Source organism: Alligator mississippiensis, chromosome 4, assembly GCF_030867095.1.
Source record: "Alligator mississippiensis isolate rAllMis1 chromosome 4, rAllMis1, whole genome shotgun sequence".
NCBI lineage: Eukaryota > Metazoa > Chordata > Crocodylia > Alligatoridae > Alligator > Alligator mississippiensis.
The window spans coordinates 40,002,682-40,021,943 of NC_081827.1; the positions used below are offsets into that span (position 1 = coordinate 40,002,682).

General features: G+C 45.4%; 1 protein-coding gene across 3 annotated transcripts in view; it reads right to left on the minus strand.

Moving 5' to 3' along the window:
- MAPK12 (mitogen-activated protein kinase 12) overlaps window positions 1-19,262 on the minus strand; it is a 57,192-nt gene that overhangs the window by 22,642 nt on the left and 15,288 nt on the right. For 2 of the 3 annotated variants that reach the window (XM_059725911.1, XM_014601039.3), the window contains exons 4-5: window positions 11,219-11,330; window positions 3,987-4,019 (exon numbers count right to left, since the gene is read on the minus strand). In XM_059725911.1, the coding sequence (XP_059581894.1) occupies window positions 3,987-4,019; window positions 11,219-11,330 (145 nt within the window). The remainder of the gene's footprint in view (window positions 1-3,986; window positions 4,020-11,218; window positions 11,331-19,262) is intronic. The other variant, XM_006266208.4, reaches the window with a different exon arrangement.

Consider the following 19,262-nt stretch of genomic DNA (forward strand, 5'->3'; position numbering starts at 1 on the left):
AGTGTTAGGAGCAGCATGATAATGTCATTTATGCAAGTTTACTTCGAATTCAAAAAAGAGTAATCCTTTTATGAAACACTTCTAACTTATTCACCCAAGAACTTCACAAAATATTTTTACGAGAAGGTTGTCCTGGACTCCTGAAATTACACATCAGGTCATAAGGTTTTTCTTGCTTTCTAGAGGGTAGAAATATCTACACCGGACAATCATAGTTTAGATTTGGATACCTAAACAAGCACACTCCACCCTCTAGAAGAGTGGTTTTCAAACTTTTTAAATCTGCAGACCCCTTTGGAAATGTTGAATAGAGGTGCAGACCCTTCTGAATTTTAAGTGTGGGTATTCACATACTTTTGATTGATCATAGTCCTCTTTCATGGGCACCTTAGATATAGTCTGCAGAGCCCATGGGAGCGGGGAAACCACTGCTCTAGAAGACCCCATTTTAGGAAAGCACATAGAACATGCTGACATTTATCCTAGAATTTAAAAGAGACTTAAGCACTGGGGACCCAACTTCATGGGCCAAGAGGTCCTTTCTAGTCTCACATTCCTAGATGTTCAGGTAACCTTCTTGAATTGGTATCCCTGCCTGAAAGTAATATTAAAATATATTCTCTCCTATTGGAACATTCATTATCTTTTCAGCAATCTACCTGTGTTTGAGTTTTTCAAAACATAACTCAACAAAATGGATACACAAGGACTAGATGGTTTTAGGATAGTGATGTATATTCTGTATTGAGCAGCACTCCCATGCTCATAGGGTCACAATAATCTTTTATATTCCATGCATTGGGAATTTCTGCATAGTTCTGTAGGCAGTTGTACAAAAAGACAGATTGGTATTGGTAAGCTAATGTTATGGCAAACAAACCTGGGTGGTGAAGGAATACAAATCAGAAAACTATAAGAACCAACTGAGATGTGTGTAATGCTTGAATTTTTGCGGGAGTATTAATTATTGCCATTAGCATCTGAATTTTATGAGCTTTTGAAAGTCCACTTGGAAGACTGCTGTACTTTAGAACATGGAAAATATCTGAAATACTTCATAGCACACTGGCAAGAACAGAGTTAAATGCAAAATTCCCTTTTCCATGTAGCTTGTAATCTCAATTGAAATATTTAGGAATGTAGCAATTTCAAGTTAGATTTTTCTTAACATATAACCCCTTTAACTTTCAAACAACCAACAAGGAGTTAAATTACTGCTCTCAGCCTCATAGGAGAATTACCTGTCCAGGTTCATCTTTGACCTTCCAAATTAAATTAAAAAGTTTGAGCAGTTCACAAGATCTGCATACAAAGGAGGGCAAATACTAATGACAATTCAAAAGGTATTGGTGGTGAACAGGAGACAGGGAAATGCTATTCAGTTTTGTCCAGGCATTCTCCAAGTCTTATTTCACTGAAGAAAAATGAGATGGGTATAACAGCAGTTTGGCACAAAGGCAATTAAGTTTGCAAATAGAAGCTGGTCAGTTATTTCCAATCCCAATTCATCCTGCCAGCTCTAGACAGACCAGACACAGTGCTGCTGTGTGCAGATACCACAACCCCCTAAATTGGGATAACTTTTTTTTTAATCCAGTGGAGAATTAATATTGAAGGAGCTAGAGTAAAACACCACCAATGTGATTAACATCAAATAAATTTATCTGCCCAAGTCTATCCTGGGGTAGCCACTTATTAAAGGCAAAGAGGCTATTGCTTGCTGCTCTGCCACATATCAGTGAAATCTACTGTGCAAGTTACTCTGGGATGACTGCATGTCTATCCTAGCCATATTTAATCAAGGTGTAATTTACCTTATTATACAAACTGATGTACATGATACCAAGCTACATTTTAATCCCTTCAAGGCCAACTAGTCCCTTGGGGCACCTATGCACCTGCATCAAGGCTGCTCTGATGCACTGTAATTACAGCACATCAGAACAGACTCGATTAACTGAGTCTGCTGGAGTGTGGCGACTGCCGTGTTCCAGCAGATTCCAGTATTACATATATTAGCATCCCTGTGTTGAAAAATGGTGGCAGGAGCACTTTAACTGAAGCTCGTTGAACAAGCTTTAGTTAAAATGCCCTTGATGCCATTTTTCAGGGTGGGAATGCTGATACATGAGACACTCTTGGAGTTTTAATTAGAACGGCTTTTGGAGCCACTCTAATTAAAACGCCCCCAACTCCCGGAACCTGTGTATAAATATCTTTAGTTGTGAGGTGTGGAAAAGCATGAGCTTGAGTTCCTTAACACAGAGCTCAAACAACTGAGTTATTTGTCTGAGTAGCTGTCCAATCCTGGCGCGAAACTTGCCCTTTCTGAAAAAATCGTTCCGATACTGAAAGATTAAATCTACTGTTGCGATAAGCCACATGGCAAATAATCCACATCTTGAGGAGCACAGCGGGAGAGAAAGGAGGGTCACACATGGGTGCGTTATTCAACTTCTCCAAACAGACCTAGCATGAATTTTAGACTTCAGTCTCTACATGTACAAGTTAGAGCAGCCCAAGATCTAATATTCCAAGTGTCATGACCCAAAGGTCTGATTTTTTGTGTGTGTGCTTTGGTACTTGAATTATCCCCGTGGGTTTACCGCTTCATTGCACGGAGGAGTTCTGCTGTGCAGAGAACCCGCGTGCAGGGGAGTGTTCCCGCCACTTTGCAGCGATCTTTGCAGGGTGCATTTCCTTTGCAACACAGAAATGCACGGTACAAAGGTTTCCCGCTCATCGTATGCAAATTTGTGCCCCGCAATTGGCTAGTTCTAAATTATTCACACGTGGCGGCTAGCGATTGGCCTGCTAGCCGTATAAGAGGCTTGAGCAGTTTCCGCCCAAGCCGAAGAGGACTCTGCATCCATCTCGTGGGGACTCTGGGTGTGCGCGGCAGGGTAATAAAAACCCTGTGTGTCACTCGGAGGGGTTTGGCGGCCTGATCCACCGCCCACCTCTTCCCGTCTTCGAACGGAGCCTACTATAAGACGTAACGACGAGTTTTATGCGCGCTTGTCCTGGACATCCGGAGTTTGTCTGCGTGGAGCCTAGCAACCTCCATGTGATTGCTCGTGTTCTGTCTGCGTGGAGCCTAGCAACCTCCACGTGTGTTCGTGTTTTCTGTTGTAACTGCAACTCAAGCAAGTTCTCAACCTACACCACGACCATCTCGGTGTAAGTAAAATAATCTTAAAATCAACCGTTACGTGTCTGTGCCTAATTCTAGCTTGGCGCCCGCCCTCTCTGACCCGGCCTGCCCGGGCTGCTGACCACAGCCCGTGTGCAGAGCGATGAAAGCGACCCGGGGTCAGACCCGGCGTGCACACCAAGGTTTCCAGCAACATCCTAATTTAACAAGAATAAAATGTCTCTCACTCATTTATTGATTCTGCATTTTTATTTTCATTTATTTTACTTAAATGGATACCTCCACCATATAAAATTTATCAAGTGCTCAGAGACTGTTCTAGTCCCATCTGTTAAATATACACACTCCCAGAATAAACAAAGGGTCACTCTCCTACCTAATACCCTTGCTTTTGGAAGCAGTGTACTCAAATTGCTTATAATAAAGTTTATAAGCTTCTTAACTGTTGCCTCTGCTGTCTCCACTGTGTCTAGTGCTGGTTTTACAAGGAGGCATGCCCATCTGCCTTGGGCTTATATTTTTCTAGACCACCTTGGCTGATGATTATGTAAGTTTCTTGGGAATCATCGCAGAGCCCCTGGCAAAACTATTCCAAAACTTGTGGCACTCTGGAGAGGTCCCTGAGGACAGGGAGAGGGCCAATGTTATGCCCATCTTCAAGAAGGGGAGGAGGGAGGACCCAGGTAACTATAGGCCAATTAGCCTAACTTCTGTCTCAGGGAAAACCCTGGAAAAATTCATTAAGGAGTCTACGTGCAATAGGCTTGCAGAAGGTAGGATTCTGAATAACAACCAGCATGGCTTCGTCGCGGGCAGGTCTTGTTTTACCAACCTCATCTCCTTTTACGATCAGGTAACTCGCCACCTGGATAAGAGAGAGGAGGTTGACATTGTACACCTTAACTTCCAAAAAGCCTTTGATTTCGTATCCCATGATATTCTCATGAGCAAATTGGAGGATTGTGGGCTTAACTGCAAGACAGTTAGGTGGGTACAAAGCTGGCTGCAAGGTAGGACCCAGAGAGTCCTAACGAATGGATCTGTGTCGTCCTGGTGAGAAGTGGCCAAGTGTCCCACAGAGGTCAGTGCTTGGAGTACTTTTCAACATCTTTATCAATGATTTGGATGTGGGGCAAAGAGATCACTGGGCAAGTTCGCAGACAACACCAAGTTGTGGGGCACATGGTCATGCTTGAAAATAGGCCACAGATACAGGTGGATCTAGACTGGCTAGCAAGTTGGGGGAGTAAGAACCAGATGAAGTTCAACATTGAGAAATATAAAGTGCTCCATCTGGAGACGAACAACCCACTACACACCTATAGGCTTGGTGGTGCCAAACTGACCAGCACAATGAACAAAAGGGACCTGAGGATAATAATAAACCACAGTATGAATATGAACTGGCAGTACAATGCTGTTGCCAGCAGGGCAAATAATATTCTGGCATGCATCAACTGATGCATCTCCAGCAAAACCAAGGAAGTTATTCTTCTGCTCTACTTGGCACTGGTGAGACTCCAACTGGAGTACTGCGTCCAGTTCTGGGTGCCACACTTAACAAGGATGTGGTAAAACTTGAGAGAGTTCAGAGAAGGGCTATACATGATCAGAAACTTGCGTGGCAAGCCATACGAGGAAAGGCTGAGGGACCTGGAACTCTTCAGCCTGAAAAAGAGAAGGCTGAGAGGGCATTTGGTAGCAGCTTACCGCTACATCAGGGGAGTACATCAAAGGCTCGGTAAACAACTATTCACCAGGGCACCCTTGGGGAAAACCAGGAGTAATGGCAACAAACTCCTGGAAGACCATTTCAGGCTCAATATTAGGAAAAACTTCTTCACAGTTAGGGTTTCCAGACTGTGGAATAAATTCCCTCCAGAGGTGGTACAGTCACCTACCCTGGAAATCTTCAAGAGGAGACTGGACAGTCACCTTGCTGGGGTTGCCTGACCCCAGCTGCCTTTCCTGCCTAGTGCAGGGGGCTGAACCTGATGATCTTCCAAGGTACCTTACAATCTATGAATCTATGAGGCAGAAAGTATAAGAAAGCTCAAGTCATGAATAACACCAAGTGTCATAACTAAAAGGTCACATTCAATGAAAATGCTCAGATGGTGAATCAGATGCGAGTTACATTATGGCAGTGACAATTCTGGCATCAACCATAGGGAACCAAACATTAAACTACCTCTCAAACATGAAGTTACTGTTGTAGACAAACAGAGCGGGAGAGTGATAGGTGTCATGGAATACGATTCATAATGTGAATCTTGCCACTGTCTCAAGCATACAGGCAACCAGTTAATGTCATGTATGGGTGTGTGACATATCAGGATGGCAGGAAACTCCTTGATAATGAGGAAGTCCTGTGCTTGTGTACAGAGTCCTGACAGTATTCTTCCGGAAGTCTGTAAGAAGTCAGGCTTCCAACAAAACTCTGTAACAAACAAACCAGCTATCTCTTGCCAACAGCCTGCTTTATATTTGAACAAGCAAATGTTTTCTCATTGAAGCTCTCATATTTCAAGAATACAACTGCTTAAAGAATTTACAGACTTTATTTGCTGGCAAAATTAAACATAGAGAAATATACTGTAGAGCCAGTGATGTCTGCACACAATAATATGGCAGGAATTAAAAGAATTTAGTCTCAGGGTCTTGTTAAACATGCGCCCTCCACCACTTCCAGGAAGAATGGTTTTCCTTAAATATCATAGTATTAAGTAATCTCTTCCCATGTTGAACTGCTGCCTCGTTGTTGCCTGTTTGCTCCAGTCAGTGGCATGGCTAAATATATGGGTGATATTCCATGGTACAATCTTTTCCCTACTACAGTAACCTTTATGAAAGGTAGTTTTATTAAAGATCTCTCCCCCTCCACAACCAAAAATGCAGGTTAGAAATACACATGAGGATAGAATAAACTTTAATTGAAATCTCCTCATATAATTCATATATTTATTAAACACTCTTAATAGAATATGCTGAGACCAAATTACTTAGCACTTCATTTCTGGTGCCAGATTTTCCACTTGGCAAAAATGCTTGAATTTTTGTAAAGGCCTTATTACACATTCACTTGCAACTATTGCAAATCATTGGTATGTCGTGACCTATTAAAATCAGTACATATTAGGAGATAATCCCTTACCTGAAAGAGAACACCTATGCAGCACCGTGAAGGCACCTAACACATACTAAACAGCTTAAATGTGTGCCTGCTTGCATTTTAACTACACTTAGTAACAGCTGAATGTGTGACACCCACCCCTAGGTGAAAAGTGGTGCACTGTGCTTTTACTAATGACAGATCCTGCACGTACATCTGCTGTTATATAGAGTCTTCAACTATTTACTGCAGCCAAAACTAGTTACATTGTGGTAAATTACAAGCTTCAGCAGAACACAGGAAGTGACCAGACTATTTTGTCTCACAGGGAAGGGAGGAACTGAAGGGGAAGGGGCAGAACTGACTAGTGAGGACTGTAAGCATTTTCTTTGGATGGACCAGTTCCAGAGCTCCAACACAAATTGTGCAGTCCACACAATTTCCTCCACTAACTTCTGGATTAAGCCTGCTGAACATTTCAGAGTATAATCTATACAGGATGATGTGACAAGGGAGTGTGCAAAGATGAACCCCATTACAAGGAACATTTTCAAAAGGAGATGGGGCTGGAGGAAAGAGAAGTGAATTCCATTCTCTCAAAAACAAGAACCCAGAAGCACTAAGCTGAGCCTACCATAATACTGGTCTAGTGCTGTCACAGAAATCCTCAAGCAAACAACCATGAAGTATCTCTACTGCTGGAAATTTCTATACAGAAATTATCTAACGGTGCTTCCTTAGAGTGAATTAGTCTGAAGAGAAAAATAAAGAGTGTAATGATTCAGTGAAGTCGACAGATTGTTTGTTAGAGAATGTTTGGTACACAGTACGGAAGGTTCTGATATTCTTGTCCTAATGGATGAATACAGTCATAGGTTTCTGCTTATATGGTTGACATGGTTAGAGTTGTATTCCTAAAAGCATGGGGATGGAAGACAAATAGCAAACAGAGAAATCATTTCCAATGAACGATGCAGCAAGATTAGACTGATCATATATACCTGTTTACAAGGAATATTTAAGTAACACTGCAGGTTTCACTAGTAGTGCAATAAATGTCCTAGTTTCTGTAAAACTGAGATGCCAGATCACCAGAGGAGCTTTCTGCTCATTTTCTCTTTACTCAATGTGCTCCCTGCAATTCATGTATGCATCAACTGTTTTGACCATTTCCCCAAGAAGGAGCAAATAAACAACAGGACAAGGTAATATGGTTTTGGTGATTAAGGTCAAGATCAAGGGGCTCCAAGTTCTTACCCTAGAAATGGGGGTTACTATTTTTTGTGGTTTCAAATTGAGTTTCTGATTTTCTCTGCTTTATTTTCTCCATGTGAACTATAGAATTTACATACCAGGCATGTGAGCAGGAGGGTGGGAGTGAGAAGGGGCACAAGGGTGGAAATATGATGTGTGTGTGAAAGGATGTAGTGAACTTCAGTTCTTACAGTCAGCACCAAGCTTCCCAATGTGAGCCATAGGATGAATAAGTAAGGAAAAGGATTCACTTAAAGACAAAATAAAGCTATACAAACTAAGTCTGGCCATAGGAGTAAAACAACAGGTACAAAGGAAATAGCTATGTGAAGCAGCAGGGTGCAGAGTAAAACAGCAGACACACACATCATCACAGCATAGTAGGCATACCTTGGATATTTTCCTTTTTTGTTTCAAATGTTTGCCAGTATAGTATAGATGTGAAAGAAAAGCTGGTTAGAAGCCAGACTGTATGCAAGGCTTAAAATGAGAAAAATGTATCATGGGTCTCTGTTCAAATTCCCACCAATGGCCTGTATGATATAAACTGCAAAATCAGGATAAAAACCAAAAACATTTACAGTGTAAAGAATACAGGAAAATCTAAACCTTGTTCTTTCACAGCCATGTTGGAGTGTACACCTGTAGATGAACAGAATTGAATTCTACAGAAATAGCTCCCACTGTGGAAAAACCAGGTTTCAGCCTGCAAATCTAGGTCAAGGCACTTCCAACAATCACATTTCATCTGAAAGCTGAAGTAGTTGAATCACAGTGTTAAAGACAGAACAGAATAGCTTTCAGAGTAACTTTCTTTCCTTTTGGAGACTGTTTCAACAGAAGGAAAGAACAATATCAAAACAATAAACCTTTTATAATAAACAATGTTTTTTTAAATCAAAGACAAGAAACATTACAATTAACAAATTAAAAATTCTTGTTGCTTTCCTGCTCAGTCCTCATCAAGTGAAAGGTTCTTGTCTTGGATTTACTGGAGTCATACAGTTAAAAGGAGAATTCAAAATGTTCTCTCTCCTTTTTAATCATCTATAAAATGCCAAATGAAGAAGAAACAGAGCAGAATAAGATGTTTTTTAGTAGTTCCCTCTTTTTGTGTGGGCATAGGGGAGGGGGGAGCAAGAACAGAAACTGGAAAGGAGGATAATTACAAAAAAGTTCTAACTTCTTACAGCAACACCACACTTAGATTTGTCAATAAACCATATTAATTTGTCTTTTTCCTCTACCAAGCCACCCCAGCATCTCAAGCTAGTAGACTTGAGAGATTCTTCAGGTCTCAGGGAATGGCTACATGAATTGTTACATCAAGGAAAGGTATTTTAGAATTTCACAGGAAATGTCAGATGCCCAATTCAGGAAGACATTTAAGCCAGTGAGCTGTCCATGTGGGATGTGTTTCATGCCCAAACTTAGCTGTATATTTCACTACATTGTTTAATTGAGGTCCTAACGTACGAGCCCAATATTGAGAATGTGGAGTGACTTATGTACCTCTTGGATCTACTAGGAAGCAGAACAGTCCAGCACCTCACAGGAGTCAAGCTTCTATCCTTTGACATACTATGCCTCAGAGTCTTTACTGACCTTATCAAAAACAGTTTAAAACTAATTTACAACAATCATATGGAATATCCCCAAGGAGGAATCCCACAAACAGTTAATTAAAACAAACAGAATTACCAGAAAAGCCAGAACCTTCCTGAGCACAGCCTAGGAGGCTCTCTCTAATAGTTACTATGGGTGGGGATGGAGATGGGGGACAACATTGTTCTCTTCACAATAGCATTTTGAAACAATTTCTGCAGCATAGAGACTGTTTATTTTGGCCATATAGCTCAAGTGTTGTGCACTGGCATATGCAATACCCTGAGTGGATTGGTCATATAGAACATCGAATCCATTGAAGTTGAGAGTTTTGCCACTGAAACCCTAGCCTTGCTAAGTCAATGTTGATCTCTTGTTCCTGCAGCTAGTAGGGGCTAGATGTGCCACAGATGCAACACAAATCAAATGCAGATGAAAGAATGAATGAAATTGCAGGAGAAACTCCTTTAGCTTAACAGAATGAGAGGTATGGATAGCATTTAAAAGGTGTCATCTTGAATTCAATGCAGCGACCCCAAATTCAGATCATCAAGTAGAATATCCATATTCTTTCAGTGTCAAGAGTGTTTTAAGCAACACAGAAAGATATTTGTCATTAACAAATAAATCCACTGTGGAGAATTTCAGTACTTGTATTTCTATAGCACAGTTTGGTCAGCTCCCCAAAGTAGTGTATTTCACTTAAGTTCAAGATGAGGTTTTTTCTCTGCCATCGATGGCAGGGGAGGGGACAGAGGAGGAAAAGTCATCTTGGATTCAAGTACCAGCATCCCGACTCTGTCCCAGTCCCGATATTACTCAGGGCCAAAGATGGGGCTGCTGCCACAGATGCTGCTGCCACTTCTGCAGCAATCCAGTGAGTACAGGTTAGGAGCCAGGGCTAGAGTCCAAGATGGGTGGCAGCCTGGGCTGGGGATGGATAGGAGCGTGGATAAGGCAGAGAGCCGTCCCTTGGGGTGTGCAGGGCATATCAACACATGCAGGGCTGGGGTGGCAAGTGGTCAGAGCATGGAGCTGGCGGTGTCTGGTGGCTGCGGTGGGGCACCCCCAAAGCACAGGGATGGCCCTGGTAGGGCAGGAGGATGGAGGGTGGGGGCAGGGGAGGAGCAAAGCTACAGGGGGTGGGTGGCAGTGTAAGTCAGTGATTGGGCAGGAGATAAGCAGCAGGACAGGTGGATGATCCAGTCAGGAGAGATGTGGGGGATGGGGCAGCAGAACAGGTTACAGAATCAGGCAGGAGATAGGGCAGCCAGATGGGTCCTTGATCCAGTTAGGGGAGAGGGGGAAATAGGGAAAAGGAGGTCAGGGGATGGGAAGCAGCACACATTGCTTCCCCATCCCCTGAAAAGCTGTTGCCCAGTCCCCTACTCATACTGCTACCAAATCCTGACTGTGCTGCTGCCCAGTCAGCAGAATGGGTCAGGAGATGAGGTAGCAGGGGTGAGAAGCAGCACATGCCATTGCCCATCTCCCAACATGCTGCTGCCCAATCCACATGCCCTGATCTACACTGCTGATTGGCAGCAGCTGAATCAGGGGATGTGGTGGCAGCAGTGTGGGTCAGGTGATGGAGCAGCATATATTGGGATGGGGCAGCAGCACAAGTTGCTACCCCACCCTCTAACCTGCACTGCTACCTCATCCCCTGACCTGCACTGCTGTTGGGGCAGAAGTGTGGGTAAGGGGAAGTGGCAGCTACACATCGAGGGATAGGACAGCAGTGCTTGGGGGGGCAGGTGGTAGATGGAGCAGCAGTGCGAACAGAGGTTCAGCAGCAAAGGACTGAGTACAGGGATAAGCAATAGGGGGAGCAAAGTACCAGGGTCAGGATGCTTGCCTGCCCCCTGTGGTTGGGAACAAGTTTAAGACAACCCTCGAACAATTAGATCCTATACAGGGAAATTATAACAAATATATAGTTTTCCATTGATAAAATCTAGTTATTTGGGGGGGAACTTTCTTAAATTCAAAATAGTCTTGGATTTGGCTAAATATGGTATGTATAGTTATCCAAACAATTGTAAACCAAGGAAAAAATTAACTTGTAAGAGAACAATAAAGAAGCGGCAAACCTTTAGTCCCTTTAACATCTGATAGACCAGGAACTGGATTCGGTCTTCAGTTAATTTCTCATGCTTCATTATCTTACTCAAGTCTGTTCCCATGAATGGCATAACCAGATAGCTAAAGAAAAATCAAATACTAATTAACTCCTTAAAGTCTGTCAAATAAATGGAATGCAACATCACGTTACACCTCAGTGATAATAAAATGCAGTTAACTCCATTAATTTACTGGTAAATTTAAATCTCCCATTTCATTTAAAACCTCTATAACCAAATCACTTCTGCTAAAAACAACACAGCTTCCCCTCGCTACACAAATAATCAATTTTGACTGCTTAAGCAAAGACTGAGTAAACTAAGCCACTGATTATAGAAAGCTATTGGTCAGTTAATAGAAATAATACATTCTAACCAAAGATAAAATAGCCCAGGCAAGACATGTTACTTAAAAGTCGACTACATAAAAGCTCTGTACTTTACATAGTGTGGTTTTCTTTATAAGCACTATGATGAGTTAAGGAAAGTACTGGGTCCAACATGTAGAGATAGAACAGATACATCAGGATCAGACTAGATCAAAATTGGAAGAGGGCATTACTGACACAAATTCTTAACCTGAAGTCATAAACAAGTGTCAGGGGTTTACAACCAGCCTTCACAGAAAGGAAGACAAGTGTGAGGAAGGGCGAGAACCACTGCAGCACAAACTGACATTTCAAGGACAGCCTAAAGTAGAAGTAATGCAAAGGACAGCTTTAGACCCTATGTTTTAGAAGGCCTTTAATATGCTTATCACTTAAAACTAGCTTGATACAAGAGGTGCACTGATATATTGGTGCCATATCGATCGGCACCAATAAAAGGAAAATTAACATTATTGGCTATCAGCTTTTTTTGGCCAGTGTAGCTGATAATGTCACCAATAAATATATTATGCCTTGTGGAAAGGGCCCCCAGACACTGTGTGCAGTCACAACATGCACATGGCCAGGAATGCAGTCAAGCAGCATGGAGAACAGCGCTCTGTAGGTAAGTCTGTGGAGGGGAAGGGGCATGGGGGAGGAAAGGGGAGTGGGGGGAGACAGATCAAGACCCCCATGGTAAGGGAGGGAATGGGGCAGGGGCTGGGGGCGCTGCCCAGCCAAGGCAGTGAACGGGACCATGGGGCTGGGTCAGGGAGTGGGATGGAGCTGTGGGCAGCTCATCCAGGGGCACTGGGGGGGAGGGGGGGAAGGGGAAGTGTGTTCCTGCCACTGCACAAACCCCTAGAGGAAGCATGGGGGGCCACATGCCCCACCAGATTTGTGCGCAGGGTGGAAGTAGACTGCCCGCTATGGGCTTGGTGCTCTTCACCCTGCTGCCCCTGCCCCACTCCCTCCCTCACTGTGGAGGTCTCGGATCTGCCCCCCTACCCCACAGCCCTTCCCCTCCACACACTTACCTGCAGGGAGATGCTCTCCATGCTGCCCAGCTGCATTCCTGTAAATCGATTATTGGATTGGTATCTGCCAATATGCTTGGTGAATTATCAGCTATCATTATTGGCCAAGAAAATCTTTATTGGTGCACCCCTACTTGATACCAAATTCTAGCAGAACAAATTAACAGAGGCTACTTTAAGCAAGAACCTCTCTGGCAGTTTAAAGTTCAAACCATAACTTTTCTGCTGCTTATGATAAAAAGCAGACACTTTCATGAAGTGACAAAACTACATTGCCCAATCTATCCATATTTTATTTTAAAATAATTTTCCTTTGTTTAAAATCTATGATGGCATCAATTTCATTACAATTTTATTTGCAAACTAAAAATATAGCAATAAACATTAATGATTGTACTTCAGGGGAATGTTACAATAAGGTAGTTCCAAACAACTATGGTTGAGATTTTCACAAGAGCCCAAAAGAATAAGGCATCCATATCACTTTCAATTTCCACAGAATTAGGATCCTTAAACCTCTAATTTCAGCCTCCCAATTTTCAATTCTTTGGATACAAAATCCAAACACGAAGTAGTGGAAGACTGGAGAAACAGAAGAGCAGAGAGATTTTATTCTCTATGAGTATATTTATAGCATATAAAAATGTTTCTGGCTGATAAAGTGGATGACCTAGAAAACTTAATTTAACTTCTTGTTTGTCGGTGTTCCTGGATAGTAAAAGCATAGATACAGCCATTTTTTCATTCTTATTAAATTTGTTTTCCCAGAGGTCATAAATATTTGAAGTGGGCTAGAAGGAATTTTGTGAACGTTCTAGCAAAACTACAGGAAAAAAATCTAAAGGAAGTAGTAACATTTTTGTTGTTACTGTCAGAGAGCTTTGAAATGTGTAATAGTCCTATATCTCTCTGCGCAAGTTACATTTTTCTGCACAATCAGGCCCCTAAAAGCACTCTACAGCTGTGACATAACCCATATGAATGGCTGCAGAGTGTTTTTAAAATGGCCGATCACACAAAACTTAACCCTTGATAAATCAGGTATTAACTGAATTACTTGATACAGACTCCCACAACATTCTCACAGGCAAGCTAAGGAAGCATGGGCTGGATGGACCTGTAAGGTGGAAAGAAAACTGGCTGGAGCATCGGGCTCAGAGGTTAGTAATCAATGGCTCGATGTCTAGTTGGCAGTCGTATCAAGTGTCAGTCTTGGGGTCAGTTTTGTTCAATATCTTCATCCATGGCCTGGAAGATGGCACAGAGCGCACCCTCAGCAAGTCTGCAGATGACACCAAGCTGGGGGGAGTAGTAGATATGCTGGGGGTAGGGTTAGGATTCAGAGAGACCTAGACACATTGGAAGATTGAGCCAAAAGGGATCTCACGAGGTTCAACAAAGACAAGTGTAAAGTCCTGCACTTAGGACAGAACGATCCCATACACCAGTACAGGCTGGCGTCTGACTGGCTGGGCAGCAGCTCTGTAGAAAAGGACCTGGGGTATACAGTGGACAGTAAGCTGAATATAAACCAACAGTATGCCCCTGTTGCCAAGAAAGCTAACAGCATACCAAGTTGCCTTGTAGGAGTGTTGCCAGTAGGTCAAGGGAAGTGATTATTCCTGGGGTGGGCAATTATTTTGGATAGAGGGCTGCTTGATGAAATTTGGTGAGCTGTCGAGGGCTGCATGGTTAGCCCCGCCCCTTCAGCTGCCCCACCCCCTGGTCGTCATCTTGGGACGGGTGTCCTGCTCCTGACCTTTGCCACAGAAGCCCCGCCCCTTGCACAACTTACCAGGTAGCAAGGGGTTGTGACCCCTCTAACATCCTGCACCAGCAGAGGGGCTTCAGGGGCATCAGACCTCCCCCAGAACTTTCCCCCTACCTGTGCCAGCTGGTCCCAGAAGGAGGAGGCTCCGCTGCCGCTTCTGCTGTCCAGTGCCAGCCCAGTTGGGCTCACCCCATCCCCAGCAGCACCTGGGAAGCCTCATGCTGCTCCGGATGGGATGGACCCAGCTAGGTCTGCACCGGCCAGGAAAGGCAGCATGCAGCTGAAGTCGACTCCTCACGTGCTGCTGGGGATGGGAGGAGCCCGGCTGGGTCAGCACTGGCCAGCAGAAGCAGCAGCAGAGCTGTGTGCCACTCAGGATGGGACGAGCCCGGCCAGAGTGGCAGGGGCTCAGCTGCACTTTACCCTGCCTGTGCCGGTCAGTCCCGAGCAGCACACGGCTCCGCCGCCACTTCTGCTGGCCAGTGATGACCTGGCCGGGCTCCTCCCATCAGGTGGGAAGCTGGCTTCATCCGCATGCTGCTCCAGATGGGATGGGCCTGGTCGGGTCTGCACCGGTCAGCAGAAGTGGCGGTGGAGCCACGTGCTGCTCGGGAGTGACCAGTGCAAGCAGGGGGAAAGTGCAGCTGAGCCCCTGCTGCTCCAGCCAGGCTCGTCCCATCCCATCCCGAGTGGCACACGGCTTCCCCGCTGCTTCTGCTGGCCGGTGCAGACCCAGCCAGGCTCCTCCCATCCCCAGAAGCACATGAGGAGCCAACTTCAGCTGCATGCTGCTTTTCCTGGCTGGTGCAGACCCGGCTGGGTCCGTCCCATCCAGAGCAGCATGCGGCTGAAGCCAGCTTCCCACATGCTGCTGGGGACAGGGTGAGCCTGGCTGGGTCTGCACTAGCCAGCAGAAGCATGGTGGAACCGTGTGCTGCTCGGGACTGACCGGCACAGGTAGGGGAAAAATACAGCTGAGCCCTTGCCGCTCCGGCTGGGGTCATCATGTCCCAAGCGGCACACGGCTCCGCTGCCACCTCTTCTTCCTGGTGCTGACTGGGCCGGAACTGTGGCCCAGCTGCTGCTTCCCCTCCCCAGTGCCGGCCCAGCCCAACCCTGCACAGCCCGAGTGGCGCGGCATGGTACAGCACGGCACAGGGAAAGCCTGTCCAGCAGCCACTTTCCTGGGCTTACCTGCAGGGCAGGGCCCTTTCCAGTCCCATACAGCAAAGCAGAACCCAGCCCAGACACTGTTTCCCCTCACCGGCACCACAGGTTCTGGTCCAGCCCCCCTGCCCCTCCCAAGCTGCAAACGTGGCCTGAGCCAGGGGTGGGGCGAGGCCAGCTGGGTCAGGCTGAGGTCAGGGTTGGTTGCCTCTCAACCACAACCCAAGGAAACAGCCTGAGGTGCTGCAGCTGGCGGCTGGTGCTGCCAGAGGCTTTTAGAGAGGCAGCTGCCATTACATGGGTTTTGAAGGGGCCCCACAGGCCGGAGGGAAGTCCTTGGCTAGCTGGATCCGGCCCACGGGCTGTATTTTGCCCATCCTTGGATTATTCCCTTCCATTCAGAACTGGTAAGGCCCCATCTGTATCTAGTTTTCGGCCCCCCAACAACAGAAAGTATGTGGACAAATTGGAGAGTCCAGAGGAGGGCAATGAAAATGGTGAGGGGGCTGGGGCACATGACTTATGAGAGGCTGAGGGAACAGGGCTTATTTAGTCTAGACAAGAGAAGACAGAGGGGATAAAAGCAGCCTTCAACTACCTGAAGGGGGGTTCAAAAGAGGATGGAGCTAGACTATTCTCAGTGGAGGCAGATGACAGAACAAGAAGCAACAGTCTCAAGTTGCAGCACGGGAAGCTTAGGTTAGATAATAATAATTTTCTCACTAGGCAGATAGTAAAACACTGGAACACGTTACCTAGAGAGAATGTGGACCCTTAATCTTTGGGGGTTTCTAAGACCCAGCTAGACAAGGCCTTAGCTGGGATGACCTAGTTGGGGATAGTCCTGGTTTGAGCAGGGGGTTGGACTAGATGACCTCCTGAGGTCTCTTCCAACCATAATTTTCTATGATTTTATGAAGGCACTATAGAGCAGAGCACCTTCAGAAACTTGTGTTCCTTTGAGGATTAATTTTTCATGCCTTTGTGAGGCTGGGTTGGCGCGAGCAGCAGCTCACCCTTGCCCTCAGGGCTGTCAGCAGGGGAAGAAGAGCGGGATGGAGAGGGAATCCAATATCAGCTGACGTATTGATGGGAGTTAGGCTGGACCTGCAAGGCAGAGGGGCTCTGCTCCACCACACCTCCAGCTCTGGCCAAACAAAGCCTAGCTGGCAGCTGCGTGCTTCCCCCTCCCCCAGCCGACAGCCTCAGGGGTGGCCATTGAGGAGAGGGACATTTTCGTAGCCTCCTCAGAAGCTGCTGGAGTGCCCATACCTGCTGGCCAGGGCCAGTGTCGGCAGCTCGTTTCTCCCTGATCAAACAGGCAAATATCTGTTGGTTCAGTGGGGTGGGAGGCTCTAACTCATGGCATTTTGTGTAAAGCACCATGAGTTAGAGTGCAGCCCCTAAACACCTGGAGGCACCCTTAGGATCACAAATGCAAACTTTTAATGAGACTTGTGCTCCTAAATCTCTCTGGTACTTCTAGAAGCTATTACTCATATTTTGGTAACAAAATTATCATGGACAGTGCCTTATCATGGTAGGGTTTCACCACACACATGAAAATGCAGTCTCGACCTCCACAGACCTTAGAATTTAAAACCTTGAGTCTACAATGTGATATAGGTAGATGGACCTCTTATTCACTAATTCCCAATTTCACTAATGCAGGGCAATTAAAACCAGTAAGTGTTGCAAACAGGACGGGAAAGAGGAATAAGGGAAAGAATTAGATCACAATTTTTCCAACTAGCTATGTGTACAGTTTGATGGCTCTGAACTTGTAAGAAACAGGATATATTAAAATCTACTGGGAGAAACATGGAGTCATGAAATAAGAACAGAGTTTGAACATGCAATATTTCTAGATATTACTATAATCTGTGAAACTAAACTAGTGTGTCATAAACAGTGATGTTACAGGCCATCCTCTGCCAACCTATATAAATATACAAGAGCAGGCAAGAAAAGATTGCGAGCACCTTTCATTTGTACAAGAGGAAGCTACATAGAATATCCCAATCCTGAAAAGACTTATGCATATGCTTAACTTTGCATCCAGGAATAAGTCTGACTAAATTGAACTATTCCCAAGGTAGAGAATGCAACACAGGCATGTGTCTTTGCAAGATTAAGGTTCTAGCCCAGGAGTGGGCAAAAGAGAGATGTGACAGGGAGCTGGACTCTATTTCCCAACAGCCCTCGTCTGCATAGCTGGGGCCCATCTCTATGGAGACCACAGGCGCCACTGTGTTGTGATAGCGCAAGGCTAGGGTTGCCATGGAGACCAGCCCCAGCTTTTCTGGCAGGGCAAGGCAGGGGGCTGCTCCAGAGCTGCTGGGATCTTGTAGTGGGAGCAGCTTGGTTTGGGGCCAGGGCAGAGCCAGGATCTGCTCCAGAGCAGCCCTCTGCCTTATCACAGTGCAGCTGTGCCCGCTCCTGTTCTAGCCTTTCAGTCCAAGTAAGGGCTGGAGAAAGGATGTCTGTGTCTATCTGCGCGCACGCGTGGGTAATCAAGTGTCACCTAGACTTCAGAAAGGATGGGTCCTTGGCTCCCCACCCTGGCCCAGACTGATGCTTGATTGTGCAGGCCAGTCCAGGCTTCTCACCCACCCACTGCCTCACAGCATACTCCACTGCAGTGTCCTGAGGATTCAGACAACATCATCTCTGGGGACTGACTGCTGGCTTCAGCTGCTGTTTCCAGTAATACATATCACAGACCAAACAATTCCACATGACTAGCTAGCAAAGGGTAAACAATCACTGACTCATCTGACCTTTAATCCACAAAGGTTTCCTCCAAGCCTGTTTAAGTGTAAATACATTTGTACTGGCTCATATCTAACAAGCTGCTGAGTACGTACAAAACAGCCTTTGCCATAGGCCTGCTGCACTTTTAGTCTTAAAATAAAACGTTTCTTTCCATCTGATTTGTACCTTCAAAACTTGTGAGGGTAGTTTTTTGGGACCTATTTGAAAGTTCATTCCTTAATGTGAATGACTATATTTAGTGTCAATATGCCAGATATTTGAGATGATAAGAGTTTTGCCTCAAAGATCTGCATGGTTAGAATGGTACTCAGTCCTTACTTTGGGACTTGCTGAAGTTTTCTGCCTTTTATTTTGAAATAACATGGGATATCTGTATATCACCGAAGAAGTAGTCCTCTGGTATAAAAAGATATTTTGAGAAACCAGAACAACTTTATTGGTGCAGATCTAGGGTACCATATGGGGGTGAACCAATAAAGACTATCTAGGCCAATACCGATGGCCCAAGCTGATTAACAAGCCATATTGTCAGATATCGATGTGATTGCCAATATGTTGGGGGGAGGAAGGGCGGAAGATTGAGGCCCCTGCAGTGGGGCTGGGTGGAGGACAGAACTGCGAGCAGCTCATCTGTGAGGTGAGGGTGGGCTGGGGGTGGGGGTGGTGTTGGGCTCTTCCTGGCGGGGGGGCTGGGCCAGGGCTGCACTCTGGGCAGATGGTGGCACTGGGACTGGGGCTACAGGGTGGGCTATAACCACCTCAAAATTCACTGTAGCCCCCAAATCCCATCTCCAGTGCAGCCCCAACTCAGCCCCCTTGCTGGGAAGAGGGCACCACCCCCGGCCACAGCCCACAGCGGCAGCCGGCCTCACTACGCGCGCAGATCCCCCATGGTT